General features: G+C 45.0%; 1 protein-coding gene across 4 annotated transcripts in view; it reads right to left on the bottom strand.

Moving 5' to 3' along the window:
- ATP8A2 (ATPase phospholipid transporting 8A2) overlaps positions 1–22071 on the bottom strand; it is a 481981-nt gene that overhangs the window by 129354 nt on the left and 330556 nt on the right. For all 4 annotated transcript variants that reach the window (XM_025262844.3, XM_025262845.3, XM_025262846.3 and 1 more), the window contains exons 29-30: positions 15131–15253; positions 13111–13189 (exon numbers count right to left, since the gene is read on the bottom strand). In XM_025262844.3, the coding sequence (XP_025118629.3) occupies positions 13111–13189; positions 15131–15253 (202 nt within the window). The remainder of the gene's footprint in view (positions 1–13110; positions 13190–15130; positions 15254–22071) is intronic.

The following is a 22071-nucleotide window of genomic DNA, read 5'->3' as shown; positions in this document are numbered from 1 at the left end:
GCAAGAACACTGGAGTGGGTTGCCATTTCCTTCTCCAATGCAGGAAAGTGAAAAGTGAAAGTGAAGTCGCTCGGTCGTGTCCCACTCCCAGCGACCCCATGGACTGCAGCCTACCAGGTTCCTCTGTCCATGGGATTTTCCAGGCAAGAGTACTGGAGTGGGGTGCCATTGCCTTCTCCTATGTAATACTAGTAGATGACTATTAGCATTACTAATACGCAACACTAAAATACTAATACTTCTCTGATGCTCCAGCAATGCTATGAAATGGCATTATGACCTGCATGTTTCAGACGAGGAAACTAGGGCAGCAAAGAGAAGCTAAACAACACGGGAGGCCGTACTCTGAGTGAGAAATGGTGAACTCTGGACACAAGACATCGCTTTCACTATCAGACAGAGAGAAATGGACCCCAAAGTGGTGCAGAATCTCTGTCACGTGAATCTCACTTTTATCTCCACCTTACTTCTCTCCTAGAAAGTTCCTTCCCATTAGGTGTTGGTATTTCAAAAGACTTCTTCTTAATCTAGTTATTTTCCCCCTTGAAGTTGTCTTCTTTTATTCTTTGGGGTCCATTTATCTCACTCAGTTGGGGGGTGCTGTCCCTGGGATGGTGGGGTGTTCGGCAGCATGCCCGGTCTCTATCCACAAGAAGAGCATAGCACTGACCGCCTGGTTGTGAGCCAGTAGTATCCACCACCAAGATGTGACAACAAAAAGTGCCTCCGGACACTGCAATGTCCCTTGGGGAAAATTCTCCATATTGAGAATCGCAATATTAGAGGAAAGAAAACAGAGGAGCTGGAATAAATACAGAGAATACACCCTAAAATAAGAGTGGCAAATGAAGGGAACGCCCCTCGTCTGTAGTCAGGCCGAGGAGCAGAGTGTGTTGGGACCTCACAGTTCACACCATCAGCAGAGAAGCAAGGTGAGGCCTTGGTGCAAAGAGATGGAACTGCCATTGCTTGATGGCCTTTAAAGGGGCAAACCCTGTGATCACTTCCAGGATCGAGAGCTCACTGATGGAGCGAGCATCTCCATGGAGACCCTTAAGACCATGGACCACCATGCTGGGAATTTGGCACAAACAGAAGAAACAGGTAGTGAAACCCAGGGACCTCTTTAACTATAACTTCTAGAATTTTAAAAGGCATGTATTTCTACCTTGCCGTGACAGTACAATGCTACTGGCATTAAATATCATGCTTGCACCTGAGTTCATCTGAATACACTTAAGATTAGTGATGCCAAGATAACCCTACTATTCCAACTCATCATTTTTCAAGGATCACTCAACACTGCATTTTAAGTTTCTGCTTAGGAAAGAGCATCTCCCAGCCCAATCGAAACTAATACCATCTGGGAATAATTTATTCCTTGAAGGAGAAATTCCCAAACTGTGATTCTGAACATACCAACAGTCTCGGAAAAGACAGCATCCACTAAACAACTCACAAGTCACTGCTTGGCCTGCCCTGTTGGGGAAATTCCCACAGGATAGCGTGTTCTCTTAAAGGTTATATTTTGACTGCTTTAGAGGGAAATACCTGTGGGCATCAGTTCTTGTTAAAAATTTGCCAGTAGCATCCTCCTGAAGAAAAGGCACTAAGTCTTAAACAATCATTGGTGGATGAACACATTCATAAGCTACAGCTTGCTTATAATTCAAGGCTGGAAAAGTCCATTTGGACTGTCCACTTTATTATTTCTGCAGCATGTTACTCACAAATTATTTCTTCCTGTTTTGCTTAATCTTAACAGTACTGTTATAATTCACCACTGTACTCAGAAAAACAACTTTCCTGTAGCTTAGCTGTTTTCATTTTAGTAGGGTATTTAAAACTCAAGTGACTTTTTTTTATAGGAGATAAAGAACCCCCAAACCAAGGTAAGTCATTGGGTTCCTAAGCCAGCCTTTTAGAACATATTTATCCACCATCTATGTAAGCGATGATAAGATTACTGCAGATGAAGCAGCACGGGGGGCACAGATGGATATAGGGAGGAAGAGGGCAGCGAGAGGGGAAAGGACAGTTCAGGCACAAAAGGAAATCCGTCCGCCTAGAGACATGGGGGTGGATGCTTGCACTGCATCAGACAGTGACGTCAGCGGGAGCCAGGCCATTCCAGGTTCTGAGAAGGTCCCAGTAAAGAAGCTCATCCAACGCGCAGGTGGAGAGAGGTGATCTCAATACACCTTTATTCGCCAGCAGGACGTTGAGCATCTCCCAGCAGAAACCATCACTAGCACACAAAGGTCCAGCAGGCCCAGGCCGGGGTGGGGGATGGAGGGGGATGGAGGGGGAGGGGGAAAGGGAGCGAGCGGGGCGGGAGGGAGGGAAGAGGAGGGAAGTGGGCTGCCTGTTGTATCAGCACTCTCCTCAGCATCTCACTGGACCATGTGAGACCAGCCAGGAGACCGAGATTGAGGATCAGCTCCCCCCAGAGGAGAGCTGAAACAAGGAGGGGCAGTGTATGCTCCCTGTCCCTGAGGTCCAGGTAAAGAGCTCCACAAGGTAAAAGAAGCCATAAGAGTGGGAAAGATGCTAGTCTCACTTGTTGGTCACATATAGAATCACCTGGTGGGGCTTCACGTGGGGTAAAATCTGATACAATGATGGGATGACTGTGTGCATCAGAGGTGATATTATGGGACCCTGAAGCCCTGTCCTGAGAGCCACTCATTCTCCTCCAGGCAGAAATGATGCCATGGCTTCAGGACCCACAGACCCTCAGCAGCCGCCCAGCCTGTTGGTCCAGACTTACGTCATCTGCAAAGTCAGGTTGGAGTCCGGGACTGGCATGATGTAGGAATAGCCAAATGAGGTTGACAAACCCAGACACTAAACCGACTGGTGTGAACAATGATGACAAACCCACATGGACCCTCCAGTGACTAGTGACAGCCCCAAACGCTGCATGCAAAACGCTCTCCGAGAATGTGTGTGGGGAAAGTCCGTCTCGTTTTCTAAACAGGCAGAATGATTGGGGAACTTACCTCAGAGGTTTTCAAGGGGCTAGGCTGATGACATCTTATAAAGATGCCATTTCAATGAAATGCTCGTTAAACACATTACATTATGACCCGGCTAAACCACAAAAACGTATTCAGAGAGGGCTTTGACGAAAAGCAAAATCTGAAGCCTAAGTTACAGCATAGTCCTGTGCAGCCAGAGAAGACAGGGCTCAATAATCAAGAAAACAGATGGGGTGAATGCATACATGTGTTTTTGGTGTAGTAAGAACCTGTGGAGGCCTAGATTCAAAATCACAGCATTGCACACACATCTGACTCCAGAGGAAGAATTAGGCAGATGGCACCGTTCCCTTAACAGACACCAGGGCATCTGTCAAGAATTCTGGCTGGAGAGCAGATGCCAAGTCCCTCCTGTTCTCCATCCTCTGACCTTTTCCTTCAGCAGCACCAATTCAGTGTGTGTGTTAGTCGATCAGGCGTGTCCGACTCTTTGTAGCCCACCAGGCTCCTCTGTCCATGGAATTTCCCAGGCAAGAATACTGGAATGGGTTGCCATTCCCTTATCCAGGAGATCTTCCCAACCCAGGGATCGAACCTGTGTCTCCTGTATTGCACGTGGATCCTTTAGCATCTGAGCCTCAAACCATCAGTAGCACCAATTCAGAGCAGCCCTTGTTCCAGCATATTAACAGGCTCTCCTCTCCCCATCTCACTCTTGGGGCCTCTTAAGATGGCAAAGGCTCAGAGGTACAATGCCAACCAGCTACTACTGGATGAATATCAAGAGTGAAAATGTCTTCCAAGTGTCAAAGAACTCACTTACAAATGCACTTAGAACTCATCCTGCTCAAATGTCTGCACTGTCTGTATGACAACTGAAATGATTCTTTTCGCTTCTGATGCTGTGTATTCATAAAGAGAAGATTCATTTTTCATTTCTCTGTAAAGAGTGCCATACACTATTGCAAGGCATTTCTAAAAGGTAGAGTTTATACAAGTGTTAGTGATTATAATTACATTGAGAACCAGCGCTGGGTTAAGTTCCTGGTTATATAAGCCTTTTTCTGGATTTTCTCCTCTGTACTGACATTTCTGCTGGATAAAGTTAAGGATATGAAACTCAGATTTCAACCTTTCTCTTTTTTCATTCTTATTTACTAAAAATAGACTTTAAAAAGGAAGTGAAAATGATGGAAAGTAAACTCAACTGCCTGTTGATGTCAAACAGCCATCTTGTAGGCACAGGCTCATTTCTGACTCCCAGGAGCAGAGTCTAGGGACAGTCTGAGGCCCTTCCTACCTAGGCGGGCCCTGTGACTAGTTCTCGCCAATCAGAAGTGAAGAATCTTGTCCTGCCAGAGAAGGTTAAGAGCCATCAGTCCTCCTGGCCCTCTCTTGTCCCTGTGTGAGGCTAAGGGTGAACCTAGGGGCCATGAACAGATGAAGCACCACTATGGAGAAGAATCCAGGGCTTGTTTTAACCAGATGTTAGAAGAGAAATAGACATGGATGTGATGGTCATGAAGGACAAAGTTTATACTCAAGGATCCCTAAAAACAGGACACACAGGATGTCAGGACACACATGGGGAAACAGCAGGGTCAGGCAGGAGGGGAGAGGAGAAAACATGACCCAGAGCTTTTATTTGGGTTTTCACAGGATAAAATGGACCAGGCAGGGTAGATACATTGTGTAAACTCAGGGTTGGATAAGTGTGAACAATTTCAACAGCCTCTGGGTTCAAGGTTGACCCCTAGCTATGTCATACCTGCTTCAGGGTGATTTAGGATAGAGAACATTAGTCTGGTGTGAGAGAGTAAGATACAGAGATGTCTGGGGGCCCCAGAACTGTTGGCTGGATATCAAAGGCAAGCCTGCAGGGGAGCTGTCTGCTCTAGGAATCAGCCAACCCTGGGAACAAAGTTTCTCCAAGATCACTTCAGTTCAGTCACTCAGTTGTGTCCAACTCTTTGCGACCTCATGGACTGCAGCACACCAGGCTTCCCTGTCCACCACCAACTCCTGAAGCTTGCTCAAACTCATGTCCATTGAGTCGGTAATGCCATCCAACCATCTCATCCTCTGTCGTCCCCTTCTCCTCCTGCCTTCAGTCTTTCACAGCATCAGGGTCTTTTCCAAGGAGTCAGTTCTTTGCATCCGGTGGCCAAAGTATTAGAGTTTCAGCTTCAGCATCAGTCCTTCAAATGAATATCCAGGACTGATGTCCTTTCAGACTGACTGGTTTGATCTCCTTGCAGTCCAAGGGACTCTCAAGAGTTTTCTCCAACACCACAGTTCAAAAGCACCAATTCTTCAGCACTCAGCTTTCTTTATAGTCCAACTCTCACATCCATACATGACTACTGGAAAAGCCATAGCTTTGACTAGACAGATCTTTGTTAGCAAAATAATGTCTCTGCTTTTTAATATGCTGTCTAGGTTGGTCATAGCTTTTCTTCCAAGAATCAAGTGTCTTAATTTCATGGCCGCAGTCACCGTCTGCAGTGATTTTAGAGCCCAAGAAAATAAAGTCTGTCACTGTTCCCATTGTTTCCCCATCTATTTGCCATGAAGTGATGGGACTGGATGCCATGATCTTCATTTTTTGAAAGTTGAGTTTTTGCCAGCTTTTTCACTCTCCTCTTTCACTTTCATCAAGAGACTCTTTAGTTCTTCTTTGCTTTCTGCCATAACGGTGGTGTCATCTGCATATCTGAGGTTATTGATATTTCTCCCAGCAATCTTGATTCCAGCTTGTGCTTCACCCAGTCTGGTGTTTCTCACGGTGTCTGCATATAAGTTAAATAAGCAGGGCAACAATATACAGCCTTGGCATACTCCTTTCCTGATTTGGAACCAGTCTGTTGTTCCATGTCCAGTTCTCACTGTTGTTTCTTGACCTGCATACAGATTTCTCAGGAGGCAGGTCAGGTGGTCTGGTATTCCCATCTCTTTCCAAATTTTCCACAGTTTGTTATGATCTACACAGTCAAAGGCTTTGGTGTAGTCAATAAAGCAGATGCTTTTCTGGTATTCTCTTGCTTTTTCAATGATCCAATGGATATTGGCAATTTGATCTCTGGTTCCTCTACCTTTTCTAAATCCAGCTTGAACATCTAGGGGTTCACGGTTTACATACTGTTGAAGCCTGGCTAGGAGAATTTTGAGCATTACTTTGCTAGCGTATGAGATGAGTGCAATTGTGCGGTAGTTTGAACACTCTTTGTCACTGCCTTTCTTTGGTACTGGAATGAAAACTGACCTTTTCCAGGATCAAGGTCTAATACCAGGGCATCACAAATGTGGAAAATAGAAAACAGTGTCAATATACCATGTACAATATACTATTCCATTTGATGATGACATGAGGCAGAATAAGCCTTTATTGGGCTAAGCCCTTGATATTTGGGGGTTGTTTGTTGCAGCAGCTGTCCCTACCCTAATACACCTTGATTCAACTTCTTGACAGAGTTCTAAAGGTGAAATCTAAGAACTCCAGCTCATACTTTTTACAGCATTACATCAGACCCAATTGTGTAAAATACATGTGACACAGAGGTTACAGAAGTTGTCAACTGCAAAATAGAAATGGCTAATGAATCATACTTTGGGACATGGAAGAAGTCCAAGTTGTATAGTTTATTATTATCTTCTTGAGAAAATATTGGCTTCCCAGGTGGCTCAGTGGTAAGAATCTGCCTGCCCTACAGGAGGTGCAGGTTTGATTCCTGGGTTGGGAAGGCCCACTGGAGGAAGGCACGGCAACCCACTCCAATATTCTTGCCTGGAGAATCCCCATAGACAGAGGAGCTTGGCAGGCTACAGTCCATGGGGTCACACAGAGTCGGACACGACTAAAGCAACTTGGCACACATGCACGCACAGTCAGATAGACCAGGGAAGTTTTCATTAATGCAATATTGGATCCTTCCAATTCTGCCCCCTTAGTAGCCCTCTAATCCGTCCACCTCTCTGACGCTGTCACTACACAACCTAAGCAACAGCCAACCAGCTGGACGCCAAAAATCGTTCTGGCCAGTGTAGTCACCTTGAAATTCATCAGCTACTTGGCTCTCTGCTTATAACCCATCAGTGGCTCCCGCTGAACTTATACTTCAAAAGGCTCACTAGTCCCCAAGACTGGGAAAGGTCTGATCTCTTGGTCTCCATCCTTTACCATCCTTAGGCAATCGATCTCACAGCCTCGCTCCTCGTCTTCCACCCACACATGTCTTCTCTGACTCTGAATCACAGCCTCTTACCTATGCTATTCTCATAGCCTGAAATCCTTCCCTCCCTACTCTCTTCCCAGCTCTCTCCTCCGTCGCATCCTTTGACTATGTAACACATCCTCAAACCCGGGGCCAGATCAGTGGTCCTTGGAACGCACACCATTTGACCTCAATTGTCCTCTCATTACACTTTCTGTTCAGTCCTGCTTTGTCCCGTGTGAGCTCCACGAGGGCAGGGAATCTGCCTACTGGACTTGTACTACATCTGCCAAAAGGGACCTGGCACAAAGGACACAGTCACTTGTCTTTTTTTTTTTTTTAAATGAATGAGTAATTGATTTTAAGAAGATGCAATCTCAGAGAACAAGGGCAATCTAACCCCAGTTTAGCTTAATGTGAAACTTACGTGACATAAAAATAACCAAGTTTATAGTAACAGGTATAGGGTCATAAATAATTCAAGCTAAAATGACTCAGTACTGCCACAGGCAGAGAGAAGTACCCTACATCTCATTTTATACAGGTATACTATCATTTCAGTTTATAAAATGTGTCTAATCTCACAGCAGCACATTTATTAGAAAATATAATGTAGCCTTCTCCAAAAATGTTCAGAGATCCTACTGCTTAATTAGTGCCAATATAATAAATATCTACATCGCATTTCTTCTGGAAAGAGATGGGGATAGTTTCCAGAGTATAGACAGGGAGGAATCAAGAATAAATCTTTTGAGGGGGGGCATTTTTCTCTGATGCTAAGTATATTCCTATCCCTTCCCTCTTAAGTTCCATCAAGAAAAACAAAATCTGAAAATTTCCTTTCTAAAAAATCAAAATGGATTTGCCAATAACCACATTCCACTTCAAGGAGGGTTGCTCAAATATGCATACTGGATACACCACTGGAAAGTCCAAGAGTGGCCCAACACCAAAGTCTTGGTGAATTTCAGTCCCTGCAAAGGTGACATCTTGGGTTTTAACCTAGAATCATGTTTAAGTTTGAAGGCTGGGAGCTGCAGACTGGCCATGGCCATGAGCGTAAGGTTGTGATGGTTGGAAGAAATCTGATTTACTACAGAATTGCTGGAGTGGAAAAATGTAGTTTGAAACTTGAAATGAATCATCACAAACTCCATCAGCCGAGCACTGCTTTGAAAATTCTATCCAAAACCACACAGAAATAAGCAAAGCAAAATTCTTGGACGCTTCTTAAGGAATGATTGACGGGCTAGCACCTCTCAGAAACGTTTCTTGCCAACAATGATGCCGGAGGTGACCAGCCCTGTCTGTACCTAAGCCTCTATGCAGGGGGTGACCAGCACTGTCTGTACCTAAGCCTTTCTCGAGGGAGCCTGGAGAACATTTCCTGGTAAAATCCACCACACTGACGATGCAGCCCACAGAGCAGGAAACACTGCAACCAAGCTGCTTTGTGGATCTCAGCCCCCAGTCGAGTAAAGGTCCTCAGGGCTGAGTGTAGCCCACGGCTGACAGCTTCTGGCAGGACTTGGGGCTGGAGCGGGGGTGGGGGTCCAAGGCACTGTTCTATGAGATCAGGCTCTCCGTGGTTTGAAGATGCCCTTGTTTGTCTCAAATTGGTGCCATTTTCCAACACTTCTTTGGGAGCAGGGTGAATGCCTCCTTCTAAGAGGTGGTTCAAAGTGTTAACAGGAGCTCATTGTTACTTAGGGCGATCAGCCCATGAACAAGTAATCAAATCAGCTGCCACATCCTGGTTCTTCTCAAACTTGCAAGCTTTTTGATTTCCTCCTCTGACTTCCTTCCTTCCACTAAAAAACTGAACACACAAAGACCCATGCTCTTGCCAGACCTGATGCACTTCTCTACACAGCTGTCTTGTCTTCCTCGGAGGCAAGTCCAGGGTGTAACTCTCCCACCCCAAACCTCTCCCTCATCTGGGTTTTAGTGATCTGACCCTCAACCTAAAATTCCTATGCTACTGCCCTCTCAACTAGGGTGCTGCTGCAGACGCAGAGGGATGCTGGAAATGTGTGCAGTCATGTTTTGATTCACAGCTGCACAAGGATGGGGGGAAAGGCGGTGGGGAGAGGGTTCACTGTCTACGGCCAGGGAAGCTCAGGGTCTGGAAGTGCTCACCAAAGGCTGAACAAGGTCCCGAGTCCACCCCTGCTTCCCCTCGGGAGCCACTGCCCGAGGACACTCCCAGCTCCCGGGCAGCACGAGCCCTGTGTGCTTGTGCTTCCTGTCAGGAATGCTCTTTCTCCCCTACTTTCCCTACACCTCCCCTGCCCCACCTGCTCACTCTCTGCTCCTTTTTTAAGAACGTAAGTACTAATTACTTCCTTGGAGAAGATGCTTCCTTGACCCACTAGACTAGGTTATGTCCCGGTATTACAAGCTCCCCAGCAGCCTGTAGAACACAGCACACTGGCCATTAAGCAATTACGTGCATAATTCCTGATCATCTAACTTCATCTTCCCGATCATCAGCTCTGACCTCACAGAAGCCCCCAGAGAGCAAGACAAGCTGCGTTTTTTACTGTCCACCACGCCTTTGGCACCCGGCACATCATTGGTCTGCTATGATTCTGCTGAAGGACTTCTTCTCAAAACAAGTTCTCCCCTCACCAAACACATCCCTAGTCCCAGGTTTAACCCTCCTTAAGCTCCCTGGAACAGCTGGAGACCTAACCAGGACTCCTGCTATCAGTTTTCCTTCTCCTATCAGCCTTACAAGATATGATGGTTTTAACTTCCCAAAATTGCTCTGCTCGCAATACTCAGCTCAATCTAAATGCTACTGACTGTTCAATGCTTCCAAATGGAGTCTTGGCTTCTTAACATTGCATTCCAAGCTCTCCACAGTCCAGCTTTCGCCCACCTTCTCCAACTCGTCTGCCTTCCTCCCTGTAAGGAATGAACTTCTCAAGCTCTCCGCATCTGTCCTGAATCGCCCCCTTCATTCAGCTCTTCCCTCCAACCCTCGCATCTTGCTCTGCCTGGACTTCCAGGCTAAGCCTACACGTTATCCCCTCCAACAAGCCATGAGTCATCCTAAATGAAAGACATCTCTCTCAGCCCCCTGCAATCTGAGAGCGCTTCCTCTGGGTTTTACTTGAGAGAGTTACTTTCTGCCTGTACTAGAATTATCCACATGCCTTAGCAGACTTCAAATGCTTTGACAGGAAGACCCACATTGCCACGTTTACCCACCACCCTTAGACTCTATCACAGGGCCTTGGACATAAATATCACATCAAAGAATAAGGCTGAGGGACATTGTAATCATGTTTGTGGTGTACTAATAGTGAGAATTTAGAAATGAATCCTATAATATTCATTCCATTTGTTGAGGACATCAACTAGTGACCAAGAACACCACAGCCTTCTGTTGTTCTTTGCCAAACAGACTTCACACTTGCTATTCATTTCACCTTCAACAGTTTCAGTCAAAAGGTTACTGTTTATAATATAACCTAGTGAAAACCTCTATGCAGAAGGCTTAATAAATATGAAATAATAATGCTAACCATGATGGCAATTAAAAAATGGAAAAAAGTCATTCTTTTTTTTGCTAGGCAAATTGCTAATCTGAATGAAGCAGATAAAGTGAAAGTCATTCAGTTGTGTCCGATTCTTTGCGACCCCATGGACTATACAGTCTATGGAATTCTCCAGGCCAGAATACTGGAGTGGGTAGCCTTTCCCTTCTCCAGGGGATCTTCCTAACACAGGGATCAAACCCAGGTCTCCCACATTGCAGGTGGATTCTTTACCAGCTGAGCCACAAGGGATACCCACTCCACAAGAATACTGGAGTGGGTAGCCTATCCCTTCTCCAGTGGATCTTCCCAACCCAGGAATTGAACTGGGGTCTCCTGCATTGCAGGGGGATTCTTTACCAACTGAGCTACCAGGGAAGCCGTGTGGTGGAAACTAACTTGAAATTTACCTGGTGACACCTTTTAAGTAAACTAGTAACTGTTGGGGAATCCATCTTCTTTTAAATACAGACCACATTGGGAGAGTGGATGGATTTATGTGATGTGATCTAGGTAAACAATAGTGATTCCACCAAAAAATACAAGCCGCCATCTCAAAGCACATAATGGTGACTCAGGATCAGAAAACCACCTGATCAGACGGGGCCACACTAGCTCCTTCTGAAGCGGGCAAGTAAAGGACCATCTTGGAAAACTTCTATGAGTCCAAAGCAAGCACCATGTATTTACAGAGTCCCCGTAGACATAAGAGGGTGGTGGGCCTAGAGATAATACCCAGAGTCAGTACAAGTACGAGTCTCTTCTTATGCACGAAAGGCTGGGCTTGGGGACCAGAGGACACGTACCAAAGCCGCTCTTGTGCTCAGCAGACAAACTGCCTCCCATCACCAGCCCAGCCTGATACAAAGACAGCCACTTTATCACCAAACTGCCAGAGCTTCTAATATAAAGCACAGTCAACACTCTTATATTTGTAAGCTCTTAATCACAAAATCATTTCAAAATATTGGGTTGGTTAAAAGGTTTGTTCAGGTTTTTCTGTATGATCTTATGAAAAAATTAAAAGAACTCTTTGGCCAACCCAATAAATTAAAACTACTACATGTAAAGGAAATGGCAACCACTCCAGTAGTCCTGCTTGGGAAATCTCATGACAGAGGAGGCTGGTGGGCTACAGTCCATGGGGCCGCTAAGAGTCGGACATGACTGAAACACCTAAACAACAGCAACACATAAAGATGAATCACAGGAAAGTTTCAAAGAATGGTTCATCTAGAATGCCTCTTTGGGGGTGAGGCTAGAAGCAAAAATTTTTACTTTCTGATTTAGAGACTTAGGCATGGAGTAGGCAATGGCAACCCACTCCAGTAGTCTTGCCTGGGAAAGTCCATGGACAGAGGAACTTGTCAGGCTACAGCCCATGGATCGCAAAACGTCAGACACGACTGAGCACACACACAAGTAAGCAAGAGACTCAGGGGCCCTTGAAAGAAAAGGAGGTCTGATGAAATAGAGAACAAGCCATAAGGTATATAACACATGGGCTGTGCGTGCATTTTCTCTAACCATCAATATTTGACAGGTTAAAGCACATCAGTGAGGATGAATCATGTCCGTCTGAAGCACAAAAACCACTGACACAGAAACTGGGAAGAAGAAACAAAGAAGCTCGGAAACTTTACATCCTTTGGTTTTCTGAACAGTCAGAGGCCTTGTCTAGTCAACAATTTGGAGTAACTTTCCCCGGAGGTATTATTACGTTTTGAGAGGGGTAATAGACTGACATTCTCGTAATACATTTTCATTTTTTGAGGCTATGTCTCTTTTAAAAGGCCACATTTTGGATGCATTAATGAGAACAAGCACACCTTCCTCCAGCTCAGCAAAGGTTAAAAACAACTGGAATAGTCTGGCCTCCAACAAACTTTAAACATTTGCTTGAAAAGTGTACATCAAGGAAAAGAGACTTTCAGAAGACAGGGTATAAAATTATACTCTCATGAGATTTGAGTTATTTGGCATAGAGGTGCATCAGGCTTAGAAAACGAAAGCCCAAGTAATTAACAGAAAATTTCAAACTCGAGGGCAAGAGGCATTGATGTTTCATTATAGTAAAGTGCTTTTCTTCAAGATCTTTGACTCAAATTGTTATTAAAAGTAAAGTTTCAAATTCTTAGTATTTAAACTCTCCAGGCAACTGGAAAGAAAATGGGTTCTTAGAGCCAGAAGGGGTGAAACCTACAAGCTATAAAGCCGAGACTAGCTCTTATTAGATGTTACATATGTTTTTCTTCTGAAATTTGTTCCTGTGATCTCTAGGCCTGTGGAACTGGGGATAAAAGTTGTGAACAACAGGCGTGGAGGGGCTGCAAAGCTACTTGCTGAGAGTTGAATCACGAAGCCATTACCTACCATGCTCCAGCGCTTTCATGGGAAACCAGAACAGGATGAGCGAGTGCACCAAGGCGTTGATGCAGTGACCCCAGAAAACCTAAGGGAAAACAGACCGAGGCTGTCAGGAACTGCCCACACTCTTGACCTCTGTGTGGCTCAACAAGCCCCTCACTGTCAGGGATGCAGGCGGCAATCCCAGCTCCAGAAGGCGGAAAAAACCAATTTCCTCCTTTTTAGCTACAAATGAGCTGGCTGTCTCCAGATAATATTCCTCGAGTACAAGGACCTAAAGAGATATTCACATATACACAAGACAATATACAATCTATCTACATCTGAAAAATGAATAATCATCCATTTCCTTTAGAACTGAAAGCAAGACAACAACATTTTACCATCATTCCAAAAAAGGGGCAATAGGTCACACTGGGACTGAAGAGACTGAAACCATACTTTTGGAAAGCATTAAAAACATTTAACATGTGAATTCTCACACAGCACGCTCACTCTCTTGTTTTACCCCTGAAAATCCCTCCCATTTTCGGTTTTTAGGATTTAGATGAATAGCATTCAGAGTTAAAGATTCTCTTTAACACTTGAAAGGTCAAACAACAGAACATTAGTTCTAAACCAGTAGTTTCTTCTCAATTACGGATTCATAAATGCATTTCAACCATGCCTTTAACCCTGAGATGAAAGAATTACTAAAGCCAGATTGAATTTCTTTAAAAATCTACACATCATACTAGGAACTGCCATATAGCTTGATCTTAACTAGTGACGGGACAACAGAAAATGATGAGAAATGATAAGACAATGAGATCTTCCTACTTTAATGTTCATGATTTCCCTATCTCTTTCCTGCCCTCTACATCCCACCCGCCCCCATCTTCAAAATGCCTGCAGGTTGGTCTCCGAGCACCCTCATCTCTGATACCTTTCCAGTGGGTCCACTCCCTACCCCCACCTTATGCAGCCTTTGAATTCAAACTCTGTAAATCACAGATTTGATTCACATAAATGACGCTGAACAAAGAGACCGTATTTCTCATGGACAGAGCCACAGTGAACAAGGGCACAGTCAGTCACTCCCACCTCCTTGTGTGTGGAACACACGAGATCCAGCAGGATCCCTTGTATTTTTTCCAGATGTGGACACAGCTATCATGCTTTCCCAAACACGAGGCTGCTCTGAAGGAGGACTGTCACGACAGCTGGCTCAGAACAAGGTGTTCAGGGACTGCTCTTTGCCCAGGACTCCCGGATCACCCTCTCTCAGGCCCCAGTGGTGGTCACGCAGGCTGGTCACACACTCAACCAGCACCGGCTGTCTTAACTGAACAGGGCAACGAGCCTCAGTTCCAGCCCCTGAAACCCCTCCTGCATGACCACTGGAGATGGAAACATGGCAAATGCAGGCATGTGGGCATCTCTGCCTCCAGCCCAGCGGGCACCTGCCCTCCTCAGGGTGGGTCCTCACCGCTGCCCCCCAGACGTGGCTGGCCGGCCAGTGACCCACCAGACCCCTCGGCGACTCCTGATCGGAGGACCCTGAAACACCTAAGCCTGCTCCTGCTCAGCTCAGCCCTGGATCCCTACTCCTTGTCTGTCTAGATGTCTTCTCTTTACTGATTCTCCAGACTGAAATCCAACAGCCACGTCTGACTTGACTCCTGCGTTCACCTCTGGCCAATTCTCCTCACTGGCTGAAGGAATATTTCCCTGTCACTGAGAACCAGGCAGTGAGGAAGCAAGGGCCGTGCCAGGTGATGTGGCTCACTGGGATGGGGGAGGATTGGATCCTGCAGGCCTCGGGGTGTGGGGGCCACTGGCCACATGGCCATCAGGGGCGCAGGTGGGGAAGAAGGCTTTGTTAAACAGGAAGACTGGATGCTTCCTGCCTGATCAGGCAGCTCAGATTCCCTGGGTGTGCTATCCTGGGGGAGGTCTGGGGCCTCGCCTTCCTTCAAGGGCCCCCTCCGAGTATCGGCGGGGTCACCAGCCTTTCCAAGGGGTCCCGTGTGCACACGTGGCCCACCTTGGTGTTGAAGCCCTCGGCGTTCTGGGTGATCTTGTAGAGCTGCGGGAACCTCAGCATGCTCTCCTGGCTGCAAGACCTCTCGAAGATGCCCAGCGTGAAGGGGGGCAGTGCCGTGAAAATCTGCGGAGATAACAGCAAGCCATTAGCAGAGGCCTTTCTGACTCCTGCAGCCCTGGAGGTTCAGGTCGATGTGATGATGCCGTAACTTCAGGTCAAGTTCAAAGCCTAGCTTCAGGGACTCCCTGGATACCCTCCCATCAGAGAAAATAAACGAAAGGTCATTTTACACTATTGCCTAATCAGCATAAAATTGACCCGGAACACTAAGACCAACATCCTAAAACTGTGATTGGCCAAGAGCTCTGGTTCAAGGAACAACTGCCTTCCTTTGCAGATGAGCTGTGACTTCAAACCTGACACAGTGGGCTCTGTGTGGTGTGGGGGTGTTTTTCTGTGGGAGCCGAGGCCCCATTTGCCTTGATTTTATGCTCACTTTTCAGGAAGCACAATGTCCTTCACCCACTTACTCAGTCATTTTCCTGGGAATACATGATGGGTTAGATACTGTGATAACCCCCAGGAAGGGAGAGATTTAAAAACAGAAGAAGGAAGAAGGCAAAGAAGCAGGTCCCTGACCCCTCGGAACTCTGTCTACTGCAGAGGTGGGGACGCGGCAGCTGGCAACAGGCATGGAACATACATATACAGCAGCGTGCCCTGCAAAGTCACTCCTGGGGAGATGATGCAGGAAGCGGGGGAATCAAGGAAGGATGCTTGGACCACCGAGCCTCTGGCCTGGCAGGTACAGCACCTGCAGAGTTTGGCAGGATGGCGAGGGGTGTGAATGGGAGGGGACAGGGGGCAGCAATCCCACAGAACAAGCACCCATCACAAAGTTCTGAGGCTCAAACACACACAGAACATTTGGCGGGGACCATGAGGTCATCCAGGGTGGCCAGGGACACGGCACAAGACAAGGCTGGATGGAGACAGAATGACATCTGGATATGCTGAGCAGAGGGTGCTGACCTTTGCCTGTCCTCCATAGCATGTGACAGGCTTGTATCTGTGTTCCAGAAAGAGAAAACTGAGTGCTGAAGCAGAGGGCTGGAACAAGCATGTCATCCCAGGCCGGCAGATCTACGGGCCACCTCCTCCTCGAGTGTGAGCACGGGTCACTCTCTGCTTGGCACGGACCAAATCCGTACCCCACCCCCAAGCCCGGCAAGCTCTGGGGGCTGTGAGAACTGAATGTGCATCTCGAGAGAGTGCTGAGTGCACATCAGTTCCCAGCAGCCTAGATGTTCAGCCAGGAGTCAGTCAGATAGTCAGTCACTTCAGTCGCTCAGTCGTGTCCGACTCTTTGCGACCTCATGAATCGCAGCGCGCCAGGCCTCTCTGTCCATCACCAACACACAGAGTTCACTCAGACTCACGTCCATTGAATCAGTGATGCCACCCAGCCATCTCATCCTCTGTCGTCCCCTTCTCCTCCTGCCCCCAATCCCTCCCAGCATCAAAGTCTTTTCCAGTGAGTCAACTCTTTGCATGAGGTGGCCAAAGTACTGGAGTTTCAGCTTCAGCATCATTCCTTCCAAAGAAATCCCAGGGCTGATCTCCTTCAGAATGGACTGGTTGGATCTCCTTGCAGTCCAAGGGACTCTCAAGAGTCTTCTCCAACACCACAGTTCAAAAGCATCAATTCTTTGGCACTCAGCTTTCTTCACAGTCCAACTTTCACATCCATACGTGACTACTGGAAAAACCATAGCCTTGACTAGACGAACCTTTATTGGCAAAGTAATGTCTCTGCTTTTGAATATGCTATCTAGGTTGGTCATAACTTTTCTTCCAAGGAGTAAGCGTCTTTTAATTTCATGGCCGCAGTCACCATCTGCAGTGATTTTGGAGCCCCACAAAATAAAGTCTGACACTGTTTCCACTGTTTCCCCATCTATTTCCCATGAAGTGATGGGACCAGATGCCATGATCTTCGTTTTCTGAAGGTTGAGTTTTAAGCCAACTTTTTCACTCTCCTCTTTCACTTTCATCAAGAGGCTTTTTAGTTCCTCTTCATTTTCTGCCATAAGGGTGGTGTCATCTGCATATCTGAGGTTATTGGTATTTCTCCTGGCAATCTTGATTCCAGCTTGTGTTTCTTCCAGCCCAGCATTTCTCATGACGTACTCTGCATATAAGTTAAATAAGCAGGGTGACAATATACAGCCTTGACGTACTCCTTTTCCTATTTGGAACCAGTCTGTTGTCCCGTGTCCAGTTCTAACTGTTGCTTCCTGACCTGCATACAAATTTCTCAAGAGGCAGGTCAGGTGGTCTGGTATTCCTATCTCTTTCAGAATTTTCCACAGTTGATTGTGATCCACACAGTCAAAGGCTTTGGCATAGTCAATAAAGCAGAAATAGATGTTTTTCTGAACTCTCTTGCTTTTTCCATGATCCAGCGGATGTTGGCAATTTGATCTCTGGTTCCTCTGCCTTTTCTAAAACCAGCTTGAACATCTGGAAGTTCACGGTTCACGTATTGCTGAAGCCTGGCTTGGAGAATTTTGAGCATTACTTTACTAACATGTGAAATGAGTGCAATTGTGCGGTAGTTTGAGCATTCTTTGGCATTGCCTTTCTTTGGGATTGGAACAAAAACTGACCTTTTCCAGTCCTGTGGCCACTGCTGAGTTTTCCAAATTTGCTGGCATATTGAGTACAGCACTTTCACAGCATCATCTTTCGGGATTTGAAATAGCTCAACTGGAATTCCATCACCTCCACTAGCTTTGTTCGTAGTGATGCTTTCTAAGGCCCACTGACTTCACATTCCAGGATGTCTGGCTCTAGGTGAGTGATCATACCATCGTGATTATCTGGGTCATGAAGATCTTTTTTGTACAGTTCTTCTGTGTATTCTTGCCATCTCTTCTTAATATCTTCTGCTTCTGTTAGGTCCATACCATTTCTATCCTTTATCGAGCCCATCTTTGCATGAAATGTTCCCTTGGTATCTCTAATTTTCTTGAAGAGGGCAGGTCATGGTGGAGAGGTCTGACAGAATGTGGTCCACTGGAGAAGGGAATGGCAAACCACTTCAGTATTCTTGCCTTGAGAACCCCATGAACACTATGAAAAGGCAAAATGATAGGATACTGAAAGAGGAACTCCCCAGGTCAGTAGGTGCCCAATACGCTACTGGAGATCAGTGGAGAAATAACTCCAGAAAGAATAAAGGGATGGAGACAAAGCAAAAAGAGTACCCAGTTGTGGATGTGACTGGTGATAGAAGCAACGTCTGATGCTGTAAAGAGCAATATTGCATAGGAACCTGGAATGTCAGGTCCATGAATCAAGGCGAATTGGAAGTGGTCAAACAGGAGATGGCAAGAGTGAATGTCGACATTCTAAGAATCAGTGAACTGAAATGGACTGGAATGGGTGAATTTAACTCAGATGACCATTATATCTACTACTGTGGGCAGGAATCCCTCAGAAGAAATGGAGTGGCCATCATGGTCAACAAAAGAGTCCGAAATGCAGTACTTGGATGCAGTCTCAAAAACGACAGAATGATCTCTGTTCATTTCCAAGGCAAACCATTCAATATCACAGTAATCCAAGTCTATGCCCCAACCAGTAATGCTGAAGAAGCTGAAGTTGAAGGGTTCTATGAAGACCTACAAGACTTTTTAGAACTAACACCCAAGAAAGATGTCCTTTTCATTACAGGGGACTGGAATGCAAAAGTAGGAAGTCAAGAAACACCTGGAGTAACAGGCAAATTTGGCCTTGGAATACGGAATGAAGCAGGGCAAAGACTAATAGAGTTTTGCCAAGAAAATGCACTGGTCATAGCAAACACCCTCTTCCAACAACACAAGAGAAGACTCTACACATGGACATCACCAGATGGTCAACACTGAAATCAGAATGATTATATTCTTTGCAGCCAAAGATGGAGAAGCTGTATACAGGCAACAAAAACAAGACCGGGAGCTGACTGTGGCTCAGATCATGAACTCCTCATTGCCAAATTCAGACTTAAATAGAAGAAAGTAGGGAAGACCACTAGACCATTCAGGTATGACCTAAATCAAATCCCTTATGATTATACAGTGGAAGTGAGAAATAGATTTAAGGGCCTAGATCTGATAGATAGAGTGCCTGATGAACTATGGACTGAGGTTCATGACATTGTTCAGGAGACAGGGATCAAGACCATCCCCATGGAAAAGAAATGCAAAAAAGCAAAACAGCTGTCTGGGGAGGCCTTACAAATAGCTGTGAAAAGAAGAGAAGTGAAAAGCAAAGGAGAAAAGGAAAGATATAAGCATCTGAATGCAGAGTTCCAAAGAACAGCAAGAAGAGATAAGAAAGCCTTCCTCAGCAATCAATGCAAAGAAATAGAGGAAAACAACAGAATGGGAAAGACTAGAGATCTCTTCAAGAAAATTAGAGATGCCAAGGGAACATTTCATGCAAAGTTGGCCAGGAGTCAGCCTGCCCTAAGTCTGCTGGGACAAAGCAACCAGAGTGTGGTTGGGTGAGGCCCGGGAAACCGGCCAGCTCCACCTTCAACTGGGAGCAGAGGAGATCAGCCCCGGGATGTCCATGTTCTAAAGATTTCAAGGAGAAAAAGATCTCAATGACAAACGCTACAGGAAGGCGCCCCACAGACATCTCAGAAGCGCTGCACACTCAGTGTGTATATAAACTCACCCTCACTGTCAGGCTGAAGGAGCAATCCGCACATCATGTACACAGCCAGCTGTTTCTTCTTTTCCTTTTTTCACTTGACTTCCTCCTCCTACCTGCTTCAAATCCTCTGGCCCTCTGCACCCCCAGGCTAACTACCTGTTAGATATCTCACCTGGATTGTAGTGTGCACACACACACACACACGTCAGGGATCATTACTTGTTTTTCAGAAACAGTCCATCATACACACTTTCTTCATTGTATTTTTCTCATTAAACAAAACACCACGGGAAGCCCCTAAGTTCCCAGGGTTTGACCCCAAAGCAGTCATTTTCATGCTCACATAATAATTCATACTATAAGTGGACCATATTTTTTCAGCCATCACCTATGGATAGGCATTCATCTTGTTTCCAGTTCTCTGTTGCCACAACCATCATGTAATAAACACCTAGAATATATTATAATATCTATCCTGTATCTTTTATTTCTCTGTGAAGGATTCCCAGAAGTAGGGCTGTGGGATTTTAAAAAACAAATACATTTTTAACCTCACAGGATGCTGCTTGGCTGCTTCCAGAAAAGGTCCCAATGGTTTCTCTCTCTTTTCATGAAGGACACAACCTTTTCCCTGCTTTCCTATCAGCAATTGCTTGTTATATTCTACTTAATACTCTCCACTTAGAAAAACTGAAGATATTGACTACTTCTAAAAATAAATATTCCCTGGACCACCAGTGAGTCTGACCATGTTTTCAGGTATTTGCTGGATGTGAGGATTTGGAATTGTGTGCAACATCAGGTCCTTTGTCCATTTTCAATTCATGGTTTATTTGCTTTTCTAAGAGTTCTTGAACTCTGTCTTTCTATTTCAAAATTTCCTCCAAATACACTTTTTGTCTACTGGCTTTCTTTATGGTTTCATTTGTCATATACAATGCTTTCAATTTCTATAACATCAAGAATAGCTTCTCAACATGCAATTACGTCAGGAGTTTCTTGCAGGATTTTTATAGTTTTACTGCTCAAATTTATGTCTCAATTTTTTTTTGAAACTAATGTATCTATGCTGGATAAGAAAGGAGTCCAATTTTATTTTTTTCCCTATAAATAGCCAGTTTTGAGAACACAATCCAAACTTTTTCACTACGCTAAAATATCACCTTTGACATTTACTTATTAAACTCTCACATATTACAGATCTGGAAGCTGGGATTTAGTGCTAAGTTCCCTGACTATCCGCCCAGTTCTCTCAGTACCAGGTTGATGCAGTTGTGGCAGCTTTACAGCACGGTTTGATGTTTAGATAAGTTTACCCTCTGATTGTTCTTTCTGAACATGCTTTACATATTTACTCTTAGGCAGGCACCTGTTAATTCCATTTATACTTCAATATCATTTTATGCAATTCCCTTCCCCAACCCTCTCCCCCCCCCCCAAACAATCATCCATCAGGATTCTAATTGGAATCACATAAATTTACACACTAATTTTGGAAGGGTTGATACTATACTAAGTTTTTTATGATACTGTGTGAAAGTCGCTCGGTCATGTCTGACTCTTTGCGACGCCATGGTCTATACAGTCCATGGAATTCTCCAGGCCAGAATACTGGAGTGGGTAGCCTTTCCCTTCTCCAGGGGATCTTCCCAACCCAGGGATAGAATGCAGGTCTCCCACATTGCAGGCAGATTCTTTACCAGCTGAGCCACAAGGGGAGTCTTCAGTATGAAAATTATTCCTATGAAATGTAGAGTTCTAATTGCTATTTTGAAAGGAATTATTACTCTCCTTCCATTTCTAAATCTTACTGCTATACTAAACAAAAATAGCTAGTGATTGCCCGGTCAGAAAAAGCTATTGGTTTTCATGTATTTATTATGAATCTAGTCACCTTATTAGATTTTCTTACAATTTTATCATTGTCTTATAGTTTTATAACTTATAATCAAAATCTTACAATTTTATAATTTTCTTATAATTCTATCATTTCTTTACTGGTATGTTTTGGGCTTTTTAGATGTACAGTCATATGAACATATTTACACAGCCATTTTTGGTTCACATATTTGTATAAGCACATAAATATTTTACTTTTTCCTAGTATTTGTAATAGCTATTTAATTTTCTTGGCAGTTGCTGAAAATTCCCAAACAATGATGAATTATATAGCGATGACAGGAATCCCTGACTAATTTCTTATTTAAAATGAAACAGTTTTAGGATTTTACCAT

Source organism: Bubalus bubalis, chromosome 13, assembly GCF_019923935.1.
Source record: "Bubalus bubalis isolate 160015118507 breed Murrah chromosome 13, NDDB_SH_1, whole genome shotgun sequence".
Lineage (NCBI taxonomy): Eukaryota > Metazoa > Chordata > Mammalia > Artiodactyla > Bovidae > Bubalus > Bubalus bubalis.
The sequence above is the reverse complement of the archived record's forward strand: the minus strand, read 5'-3'. Positions and strand labels throughout refer to the sequence as shown.